Below are 12,984 nucleotides of genomic sequence, written 5' to 3'. Positions count from 1 at the left end.
TTTCATATCTAGACATTTTTATCTTTGCTTAATTTGATGCGACTTTGTTTGGTGTTTAATGCAAAGACTATCCTTTTATTATTATTATTATTATTATTATTATTGTAAAAAGGCGTAAAATTGACAATATGCTATAAAAGTAACATCTTATTAATTGAATATTTAGATACATCTTTGCAAAACCTTGCTGAGTCGATACAGCTGAAGAATATATTGACACACAGAATTTATCGAAAATCAATTACATAAATGGTCATCAGTTTATATCAAATGAAATCTCAATTTTTCTAGGTGAATTATTATAAGAGTGTTTTTGCAAGTAGTTCTTTCACCGATTATCTTTTTAAGAGTCTTTTTTTAAGGTCCAAATGCAAGATAGATGGAATTTTCTAACTTTATAGGATTGGATAAACGGAATGCAAACTCGTAAAAGAGAAGTTTTGATTTTGCTCGATAGGAGCTGCTGTGTTTTTCATATGCTTCATTTTGAAATATTAAACTGATCGTTACAAAGGTACCCGTAAAGCACTATAAACTTTAAGACTTAATTTATACGATGCTTTAATTTTTAATTATTACCCGTATCAAGTCAGAAATTATAACTAAATTTACTTCATATATTCATCTGTTTTACTCATCATCCATACCAGAATTTTGCCAGCAGTAGTACAGAGTTTCGTTTCACATAAACCCACGACCAGTTTTCCTTCATTCATTCTACAAGTATGTTACTCTTTAGAAACTCTGGAGTTCTGTCTTCTTCGCTACTTCTACCAACGGAGGAAAGTTTAGTTCTGTGGACTGAGAGTGAAGTTACACTTCTGGAAACAAATGGAACACGGCGCTGGCAGGTATCAAGTGGACCGCACTCATCGCAAAAGTATGCTAATATTATATAAATATGTGTAATTGAGAATTTCAAATAACAGTAATTCAAATAAATTATTTCAGTTCTTTTTAATGCATGTGTTATTTTCAGCCGTTTTGCATTGTTTGGAAAATTTGATGGCAAAGAAAAACAAGTTGCACTTTTTAGCAGTGACTTCTTGACCGGCTTTCAGGTAAGCACATTCTTTGTCTTAGAAGTGAAACATTTAAATAGCTTAGATACGAAGGCTATTTTTAACTATGTTCCAAAGCGATTGGAAATAAAAATGAGAATGAAAGAAATTATTTTAAAATGAATTACGGAATCAGATATCGTCTAATATTATTTCTCCACCAGTCCGCCATTTCGATTAAAACTTGTTACAATATGTCAACAGTTACTTCTTTGACAACAGTTTTTGTCACGGAAAGCCAACTAATCACTAGGCTAATATGCTACTTAATTTTGAGGAAACTCGTAAGTTGCTCCGGACCTTTTTTTTTTTTTTTTAACCTTTCTTGTTCTTCCTCGAAAATCAAGTACCATTAATGGTGGAATAAACCAAATTCTTCCCCTATTGCATCATTTATGCACATAGATGATATCTTCCCCCCCTTAACATTAATCTATATACGATGAATTTCAGCTGCCTTAACGTCCGTGGTGGGTGCATAAATTCCATTACGCCTCTTTACAAATACATTACGTAATGAAATAGATGGAATAAAAAATGATTAGGACAAATAGCGAAATATAGTATTTATCTGACATTTATATGCATTAAACTTTTCTGTTCATTTTTTATTCATTTTCAAACTCTTCGGCACTTAATCAAAAACATAGCGTTCATAATTTTATACAGATAAAAAATCTCCATACTGATTTCGTCATTTTTTCTCCTTATGATACTAATCAGAGTTTTACCAGAGTTTCCCGAGGAAAAAAATTCTTTCTTATTACTTCCTAACAATATAAATTATTTAATTTATCTAATAACCCTAATTATTTTCTTCCTAATAATCGTAACTGATGGATTGATTTCTTAATGGCCTCCAAACTGTTTGATTTTAAGGCAACGACTATCATACTTTCTTTTAAAAGAACTAGATCAGTTCCACTGAATAAATTATTGTTCTGATTATATATTATAATTATTGTTATTGACTGAATAAATTATTGTTCTGATTATATCTATAAATTATTGTTCTGAGGAAATATATGTATATATATATATACACCTAATTATAATATATACCTAATCACCATGTATATATAATATACATTTATATATGTGCAGGGTAATTCACTACTAGGCCGACAAACTTGCAGGATGTGTAAAGGCTACAGAGACGACTCCGAATCACATAGGAATGCAGGGTCGCAAATACCGGAGTTGTGAGCTATGGTGCAAAGAAGCAGAGAAACAGAACAGAAACAGCAACACATTAATGGGACAGAAAACATTTTATTGAAAGGTTGTACTACAACAGGCGTTCGAAGTTACGACCAGTAGTCACCAGGAAGGCCTGCAGAGGCGCTGCATGAAATTCCTTACGTTCTGGAAGATTCCTCTCGGCAGTCTCTCGGCGGTAGATGACGCTGATTGGAAAGTTTACGTGAACAGCGATCCTGCTTGAAGTTGTCATTTGCGATCCGTTTCCCTACGTAATAGTATAAGTTATTTTCTCATTTCTGCATGCCTTCGCTGTGTAACGGTTAGCATAATCGGAACGTATTCGAGAGGTCCAAGTTTGAGTACCAGCGAGGGCACTGCTCATTTTTCAGGTTTCTTTCTTCAAAATAACCTAATGTATCTACAGTTGCGCCCGAACTAAAAAGCGGTCAATGATGATTCTTCACCACCAGGATTTGGCGATTGGGTACCTTAATCCCCAGTCGCCCTTCAAAAGGGGGAGTATATAAGGTATTTTCTCATTTCTGCATGCCTTCGTGGTGTAACAGTTAGCAAACTAGGCGCGTATTCGAGAGGTCCAGGTTCAAGTCTCGGCTAGGGCATTGCTTATTTTTCGTGTTTTCTGCTTCAAAATAACCTAATGTATCTACAGGTGACATGTGAAAGCGGGTCCGGACACTCGTTACGCTTACATAGACTAATCGAGTATTGTCCGAATCCCGCAATGTCTCTACAGTAGGATGAACGCATATTCAAACGATGAATTGGTGGACATGCTGATGGATCTGCGGATTGTAACGGGCACACCGTTCGACGGTTTTACTGGGAACTTTACCCGAACAAGCGTGCTCCACATCACACGACCTTCGTAAGTGTCAACAGAAGGTTACGTAAGACTGGTTGTTTAACAAGAGCTACAATGAAGTGACAGCAAAAGACGAGCACACATGGCAAAGAGGAGGCAATCTTACGTCTGGCAGAAGAAAATCCAAGTACGAGCACTCCACCGATAGCCCAGCAAGTAGGTTTATCTCAATCCATTGTTTTGAAGATCCTCGCAGCACACCAAATGAGCGCATACTATCTTCATCGCGTCCAATTACGTATTAGAGCCTGAGGATTATCCACTCCGGAGAAGGTTTGCTACATGGTTCCTGCAACAGAGTGCTACAGAGAGCTCATTTGCTGCGCCCGTATTGTTCACGGATGAAGCATACTTCACTCGTGAGGGAGCCTTCAATCAGCATAACGCCCATGTGTGAGCTTTGGAGAACCCTCATCGTACGCAGCCACGAGCAGTTCAAGAGGTTTCTAGTCAATATTTGGGCCGGCATTCTTGGAGACTACCTCTTCGGACCGCACCTTCTGCCTTTGGACGGTAGGGCATACCTGTTCTTCTTGCAACAAGTCCTGTCCAAGTTTCTTGATGCAGCACATGTTCCTCCGTCGTTGCGCCACTCTATATGGTACCGGCATGACGGTGATCGCCACATTACAAGACGTAACCTTTGGACAGCAGTGGACAGGTCGTGGTGGCCCTGTTCATTAGCCTGCCAGATCATCGGGCCCTATCATGCATGGACTTCTTCTGGGATCACATGAAGAGTTTCGTGTACGAAACCCCCGTTCCTTCAGTTGAAGACTTCGTCGCTCGAATATCTGTAGCTGCCGGGAGGATACGTGACATGCTAGGAATCTTCGAGAACATAAGGAATAAATACAATGCAGCGCCTCTGTTAGGTCTGCCAGACGACTTCTGGTCGTAATTTCGAACACTTGTTGTAGTACAAACTTTCAATAAAATGTTTTCTGTCTCATTAACGTGTTGCTGTTTCTGTTCTTTTTCTCTGCTTCTTTGCAACATAGCTTGCAACTACGGCATTTGCGACCCTGCTGTCCTATGTGATTCCGAGTCGTCTCTGTATCCCCTACACAGCCTAAAAGTTTCTTGGTCTGGTAGCTAATCACCCCATTTATACACACACACACACACATATATATGACATAGTCCATCAAATACCAAAACTCACTAGTTATCTGTCAAGAAAGTGCCATAACTCACCTGACTAGTTACCTAAGAAGCTGATACTTTTAATTATTTAATTTGTTCTACTTAAGTACAGGTGCTTCAGCTATTTAATATACCACTTATGTACAAATATTTAATTTGTTTAAGAAACTATTTACATACATTATTACATACGCAAATGTACTAAAATTGATAAACACTCAAACAAATGGTAAAATCAGCTGCTGATCGTTATTTTAATTACTCTTTTGTCAGAAAGCGTGCCTTAAAAAAGTTTGTTGGATTGGTTTGGATTATTTGGATAACTGCAAGGAACACGCAGGCTATCTACCTAAGGAAGTTTGTAGTTGGTTTCTTATTTTACACTTATTCAGTGTCACTGCTGAAAATATTCACTTAATTGCTACTGGCATATGAGAGAGGCAAAATATAGTTTTAACTAACAATGTTAGGTTAGGAAGCGTCTATTTCCCAACAACTGTTTTCCTTTCAAAAACCTTATTCTACAGCATCCTTAATCTTCTTGACTGCTTTTCGGTGCTTTTACAGTTTTTATTAGATGACACTTTCTGTCAGTGTCTTCATAGCTATTTTCTTCTATCAGATTTTGAAAAGCAAAGCAGATGACAATGAAATACAAAAACAGTCTGATTTGAGCATTCGACATAGCTAAACCTTTTAAATACAGCATGTCAAAAATCTATTTATTTGGAAATTGTATTAAGAATTTAACATAAATGAGCATTATTTCCTTTTAATGTCTGTTTCTGGAACTGAACTGTCATTTAATCTCATACTAGAAACGTTTCCAATGATACTCTTGCATACACATTTTATATTTCAAAAAAAAAAAAAAAAAAGGGGGGGGGGCGTTGTCGTCTGGATTTATTTCTTCGGTTGGCATTACTTGTAACACAGATTCCCTTACATACTGAATGATTTTTCATCTCCTACAGATGGAATTAGATGACTAAGGCAATATTCAGCCAAAGGAAATAATCTAAATTTAGAGTTGCTACTTTGGTTAGGGTAAATACAACGAAGAGAAAATATGCCTTAATTTACTAAGACTTTGTAGTGCAGGTAAACTACAGTGTCTCAAAAAAGTGATGGGACACTTGTGCTTTACAAAAGGAAACTGCAATAAAATTAATTTAAAAAACATGTAAAATTTTTTGTGGGTGTGTTTCATACTTAAATTTAGTAAAAATTATTACATAACATACATTTTCTCAAAATATTAAAATATTAATTTAATAAAAATACAATTGTTTAGAACGGAGCAGAAAATGGCTCACTTAAGTGATGGGACACTTACTTTTCCATCAAATATTTATCCAAAAATTTTACTTTTCAAAAGGTTTTAATATTTTGTTGGATTTCCTTTTACTTTTAAAACATGATTTAATCTTCTTGGGATGCATTCGACTAATTTTTTTGTGATTTCTGGAGTGATTTTACCTCATTCTTCTTGAAGCACCGATTTTAATTGTTGTTTTTAAGAAATGGTGTGTTTGCGAATTCTTGATTTTAATTCTTGCCAAATATTCTCTATGAGATTTAATTGTGGAGATTGTGGGGGTGTTTTTATTATTTCAGGACAGTTATACAGTAGCCAGCGTCTAACGTTCAAAGTATTGTGCTTGGGGTCATCGTCCTGGTAGAATTTAAAATCGTTATGAAGGTTCAATTTTCGTGCTGAAGATTTCAAATTTTGATTTAAAATGTCAATATACTTGTACTGATACATTATACTGTCAATAAAAACAAGATTACCAACTCCAGCGGACGACATACACCCACATACCATAACTCCTCCTCCACCATGTTTTACTGTTGGCACCAAGTTCTGTTTGCGAAATTCTTCCCTGGGTTTTCTCCACACCAAGATTCTACCGTCAGAACCAAATATATTAAATTTATTATCATCAGCAAATATAACTTCATTCCAGTAATCAGAATTCTTATTTATGTTGGATTTTGCGAAAGCCAGTCTGACTTTTCTATTCTTTTCACTTACGAAGAATTTTTTCCTGGCTGCTCTACCGTGATATCCAGTAGATCGAATTACTCTTCTAATAGTCTCAGAATTAACAATTACGCCATATATTGCTTGTAATTCAGCAGCAACTTTGGGAGCACTCATTCTTGGATTTTTTTTAAATATTTCGAACGATAATTCGCTTTATTCCATTGGATAGCTTTGATGGTCGGCCAGGTCTTCTTTTATCCTGAATCATATGATTCTTTTTATATCGTTTAATGATATTGAAAACTGTTGAAGTTAACTGTTTCAGTACTTTCTCTAATAGATTTTCCACGTTCAATATGCAAATTAATAACTAATTTTCGAATTCCAGGCAAAGTTTCTTTTCGTTTAGCATTCATGGCTGCACAGAGCTAGAAAACACAAAAATTCCAAAACAAACTGGAGAGAAATACTGCAGACGATTTTATGAATTATTTTCAATTGCTTTTGAGTAAAAATAAATACCCCAAAAGATATTTTTATTGCTTACTTCAGACGATTTTTGTTGCATAGTACGTAGTGTCCCATCACTTAAGTGAGCCATTTTCTGCTCCGTTCTAAACAATTGTATTTTTATTAAATTAATATTTTAATATTTTGAGAAAATGTATGTTATGTAATAATTGTTACTAAATTTAAGTATGAAACACACCCACAAAAAATTTTACATGTTTTTTAAATTTATTTTATTGCAGTTTCCTTTTGTAAAGCACAAGTGTCCCATCACTTTTTTGAGACACTGTAATTTGGTATACCAAATGCCCTTTTCTACCGCATGTAAACTAATTTGCCACAATAAATACATTTTTCTTTTACTGCAAAACTGATTTGACGTTTTTAAATGCATCTTCTACTAAAAGAAAATGAGATATAAATTTATATATCTAAACCTCTGATATAATTTTTATTGTTATTACCCGGAAAAAAATATTGGTATACCAAATGCCATCTTCTACCGCATGTAAACTAATTTGCCACAATAAATACATTTTTCTTTTACTGCAAAACTGATTTGACGTTTTTAAATGCATCTTCTACTAAAAGAAAATGAGATATAAATTTATATATCTAAACCTCTGATATAATTTTTATTGTTATTACCCGGAAAAAAAATATTACGCCTGATGATAAACGTACCGGAACACTGAAAATGAATAGAAAGGACTACACTTAATACCTAAATTTTAACAGTGGGTTACCTCTTGGCGGTTTTAGCCATAACTCGATTCATAACAGCAGCGAAATTCATCGTTGTCATCATAACATTTTCTTTGTCACAATTATTTCAGCGATGAAATGAGATTCATTTTTGGAGAAAAACCTGTTCTATTCGTCAGACCATGTATAACTCTTTGGTATCACATCATTACACTATAATTACGAAGTAGGGGGCAACGAGACAATTTAATAAATGAGTGCTGGCCTGCACACCTGCCTCAGCCAGATGACGAAATATTAAAGTTCCCTGCAAACTTTTAAACATCGGCAGCTGCTCTGTTGGCATAAATGGCTTGGGAGACGGTTACCACAGTTTTAGACCCGGATTCGAATTCTAATGACGGCATGGATTTTATAAGCATATAGTGCGTTTACGTCACGTGGGCACTTAAAATTCTGTCAAATTAAAAGTCTCTTCTCGGAAAGATGGTGGAAGAGGACTGGAAGGCTATTGGTTTCTTTCCCGAGGAGATCGATCTGGCATATTCAAAAGTGGGACAGATCTGGGCATATTTGTACTCTCAACTTCGTCCTGTGTACCCGTTTGCGTCCAGAACTTTAGCCAATGACAGACATAAACCTTGTCTATTGGCCTTGTTAAAATTCGTGTACTTGGTCTGATGTAACTCTCAGACAAATGAGATAAGTCGCAACAAATATTGGCAACTGTAAACAATGGATCTTTTCCATTGCATAGAAACGTAATACGAATATCAAATCAACTTGCAATTCGTTTGGTTTTCCTAGTCTTTCTACGACTGATTGATTATATTTCGTTGTTCTAACCACTGCTTGCAGTGTACTCCGCAACGGTCGCACAGAACCGAATTTCTAGACCAACCTACTGTACATCGGCTTATAAAGAAACTATTAAGATATATTTGACTGACAAAAAAAATTCAAAAGGAATTTTCACTTCTTTATTTTGGTACTGAAAATAGTAGAACTTGTTTCGACAATCATATGTACGACATGAAGCGTGTTTTAAATTTTCTATCTTAATAAATTTAGCTTGTTAAATATGTTACTTTTTTCCCTTATTTCCTTAACATTTACTTTGGGAATGCACTGATTTTAGTTTGGGAATGCAGTGATTTTAGTTTGGGAATGCACTGATTTCCATATCTCTGCTGTCTAAATGTAGCTAACAACTTGCAAACTCTCGATACATTTGATATACATGGCGAAATTTTCAGGTTTCCAAAAACACATCCGAAACGTTCTGTTGCGCTATATTGCATCAAAATTATCGATACCTCAAGGAATGCAGCGGTTTTTTTAAGTTTTTCTATAAATTTTTCTATCTAACTTGAAACATTTAACCTTCTTCTTTCTGAAAAGAAGGAAAGAAGGAAATGGAAACTGGCAGATTTATATCTGGGTTACCAGATTATCAGACGTAAGGAATGCGTTAAATACCTAGGATGGTACCTGGACAGTAAACTTACATGGATCACCCATATAAAAGAAAAGGCACAAACAGCCACAAATGTTCTAGTACTTTGTAGGTGAATCGTTGGTAAACAATGGGGCCTTAACCCAAAATCTGGATTTATACTGCCATAGTCCGGCCAATGCTTTCTTACGGATGCGTGGTCTGGATCAATGTTATTAACAAAAGCACATATTTAAACATTTTACAAAAGGTGCAAAGACTTGCTTACCTAAGCATTAGTGGGGCTTTAAATAGTACCCCTACTGCTGCATTAGAATTTTTACTGCAAATTCCACCCTTGAAATTATTCTTGAGCGGAGAAGCAATTAAAGCCATCTATAGGTTGAATAAAAATGGCACATGGTGCCAAAGGACAGGTTTTGGTCATAAAAGCCACCTGAAAAGCCACATTGACATATGTCTGGACTTGGGCAATGAGATCCCTATAATCTATATGCCCAAAGATGCAATTACTAAACCAATAGTTCCAGATAAACTATTCTCAACTCATATACCAAAAAGGAATGAGATAGAATCTCTAATTGACCTAATTCCAACAGGATCAATTGAATGTTACACAGATGGATCAAAATCCAACTTCACTGGAGCTGGAGCTATTATAAGAACCAAGGGATCTGAAGAAGATTTCATTAGATTTCATCTATACCTTGGTAAATTAACAACTGTTTTCCAAGCCGAGGTTCTGGCGATCAATATGGTCGCCAGGGAGCTCTTAGCTAAAAATACAGTTGATAAGTATATATATATTCTCACTGACAGCCAATCAGCCATCCTTGCCCTGGCTAATCGTGTCAAGTTACAAAACTGTGTTTTGAACTGTACTCAAGATCTCAATTCTCTGGCTCAGGCCCATAATACCATTAGTTTAGTCTGGGTCCCAGGTCATTGTGATTTTGCTGGAAATGAACTAGCTGATAAAGTAGCTAAAGATGCTTCGCAACTACCCATGTCTGGCCCAGAACCATTTTACCCAGTTTCATATCAAACTGTTAAAAAAAGAAGTAAGAAGCTGGATAAAGAACAAACATGATGATATATGGTCTAAACTACCAGACTGTGCTCATTCTAAATTGGTGCTCAGTACACTTAACTTTTCAGGTAAACTCATACACCTCAGTAGAACTAACTTACGTCAGGTAATTCAAATTGTTACTGGACATGCTTATCTAGCTAAGCATCTCCACAAATGTGGTCTTGTCGAATCTCCTCTCTGCCCAGTTTGTGGAGAAGAAGAGGAAACACCTTTTCACTTTCTGGGACGATGTCCGGTGTTTTCTGTCCCTAGAAACAAATTCCTTGGGTTTCCCTATATTACCTTTGATCAAGCCCTTCTATACGAAGGGCTCTCTGGCATAATAGGGTTTCTGATGTATACTAAACACCTACAGGTAAGGTGAATTTGAAACCACAAGAAACAAGCATTGAGACGCCCTATAAGTTCGTTTTTTTTTTTTTTTCTTGAAAAGAAACTATGCAGGGATTTCCCTCTCATAGCTGTGTTTTGGAATATAATTTGGAAATAGATATCAAATCTTTATACACTACCTGGCCATTTGGCTTGAGAATGCACCTCTGCCCTCCTTATTTATTTATTTATTTATTTATTTATTTGACTCTCCATCGCACTCTTGTTTGGTCAAGAATTTGCGTTTGGTGATTTGGGAGGGATTGATTCGGTTTTCCATCCAATAGGGAAGTTTTCACGATCCAGCCGACACCTTGAACTTAGAGATGGGATCTTTTGCTGATACTATAGATTTGGTGTCAGTTTGGGATCTTATCTATTTATTTATTACTTACCTTTTACGGGAGTTACCATTTAAATCCTTTGATTTAAATGATCAAATGGCGGAAGAGTAATGGGCAATATTGCCTAAATTCTTTTCCTTCTTTTCATAAGAAGGAAGCGCCCCTATTGTTATGTTATGTTATGAAACATTTAACCGCTTTAAAAGTTTTAAACAAAAGCAACTGAAAGAAATTTCCCCGTTATGTTTACATTTTCTCAATTTTTTACATAAGTTTTACATGTAATTTGCTATATTAGCAATGCAATTTGCCGTAAATATGCATTCCTCTATTATGTAATAACTTAATACCATCAGTAATATTACCCTTTGATTTATTTTTTACTCTTAAAACTATTTCATCTGAAATCATTTCCTCACTTACGAAATGCACTAAAATATCTATTAAATAATAGAAAAAATAGAAATAGCGTTCCCATCTTTGTGACGGTGGAACAATAGTATTTCAAAGTTCTTTTCAAAGAGGCTGTAAAAGCTGAGAAATTTCGCAATTCTGCAAAGGTCACGTTATCTAGTATTTTCGAAATTCGAACGTTTACCTGAGCCATCTGAATACATTTTTTGTATTTGCTTCTGCCATATATTCTTTTGAAAAAGAAAAAAAGGTCCTAAATAAGTCGCATTCAAAGCAAAGCTGTTTTGTAACAAAGTAGCCTTTCGTTGTATCTATTTCCTTTACGGCGGTAAATGTGTGAATACCTTTTGTTCTTTAGTGGCTGTATTTTTTATTTTTGGTTAAAACCATGAAAAGTGATTTTTGTTGAAATGTTTTAAATCCACTGTTTTGATTTCAGAAGCAGTCATTTACCTCCTGTATCTGGAATCATTTCTTCTCTGTTCCACCTTAAATTTCTTAAACTGAGTAACTGCGATTACATTTCTTTGACTCCACTGAGGCATTTTTTCCTAATACGTAAACTGAATTTCTTTTCTTTTTAAATATAAAAATACAAAAGTACTGTTACGCAGACTCTGTTACACAGACTGGGAAGGATTAACGGCAATGCTAAATTGATTGTAATTTAAATTAGTCCTTTATAGATAACTTAACGTTTAACTAGATTAGAACTTAAAGTTTAAGAAAGAAACTAAGTTAATACTTGATAGAAATTTGAGTGTCATATGAGTAGGAAAGAATTCCTTTTTTTTTAATTACTGTAAGAATATTAACGATAAATTGTGCTTAAAGCAACCATCATTTTATCGGTAATGCCTTAAAGTTATAAAGAAAAAATATTATATTTTATATGCTAGGAGCTCGAATGTTTTGAAAACTACTCTTAAAATATTTGTTTTGTAATTACGTAGTCTGACTAGCTATCATATTATTTATGCTAATCTAGATATTTAATATTTGTGTTTTAAATGCTAACTCTTGTATTTAATTTTTATTAATGGTCTAGCAAGTAACCCAAAAATAATTCCTTCGGGAAATCCACGGGTTCTTTCAAAGGACTTGGGTTATATTAGTTTTGGTAGGGAGAATATTGACAAAACTAATATAACTCAAGAAGTATTTACAAAATATGGGTTACTGCGGTTTCGCCTATAAACGAATTAAGTTTTCTATTTTATTCAACACTTAAAACTTTCCGTCAGATTTTATTGTTGAGTTTGAATATGAATTACAACGTTTTTTAGAACTGGACATTAGTGTATTATGTGATGATTATTCTCTAGTGTCTCGGTGTAATTGGTATTATGAAATCCAATGAATTTGATTTAATAGTTAGAGAAAGCTATTTCTAGTATCTGGGAAATATATGTTACTGATATTTTATGGGAATCATGTGCTTTCAGAATATTAAACAGGGGCTTTCATATGTTAAAGATATAGCCGTTCTGGATTTTGAACAAAAATGCAGTGGAATGAAATAATATTGGAAATTTTTTCGATTTTAATACCAAGGCAATAGTAATTTTCAAGTGTGTAAAATTTAATTGATTTTGGGAGCAATCACAGGAATTCAGATTCTAAGCGTAGGAGAAATTTTTAATTTGATCCGACACCAGTAATTTAGGTAATTAACGAAATTTTTACATTTTTGTATCAATTTGTTTTACTTAAAAACCATTTAAACAGATCAGCAATTTCAAATCATATATACACAGAGAGAGATAAATAGATTAAAAATAAGAAATTTAAAACGAATTCCACAAAG

General features: G+C 34.6%; 1 protein-coding gene across 1 annotated transcript in view; it reads left to right on the top strand.

Moving 5' to 3' along the window:
- The window catches only part of LOC118179665 (uncharacterized), a 70,882-nt gene that overhangs the window by 46,193 nt on the left and 11,705 nt on the right, over positions 1 to 12,984 (top strand). The window contains exons 5-6 of the mRNA XM_085807282.1: positions 740 to 880; positions 980 to 1,061. Of these exons, the coding sequence (XP_085663408.1) occupies positions 740 to 880; positions 980 to 1,061 (223 nt within the window). The remainder of the gene's footprint in view (positions 1 to 739; positions 881 to 979; positions 1,062 to 12,984) is intronic.

This window comes from Stegodyphus dumicola, chromosome X1 (assembly GCF_044657685.1).
Source record: "Stegodyphus dumicola isolate Sdum_Otavi_A_Nest chromosome X1, ASM4465768v1".
Lineage (NCBI taxonomy): Eukaryota > Metazoa > Arthropoda > Arachnida > Araneae > Eresidae > Stegodyphus > Stegodyphus dumicola.
Note: the sequence above shows the minus strand (reverse complement) of the source record. Positions and strands in the feature narration are given on the sequence as shown.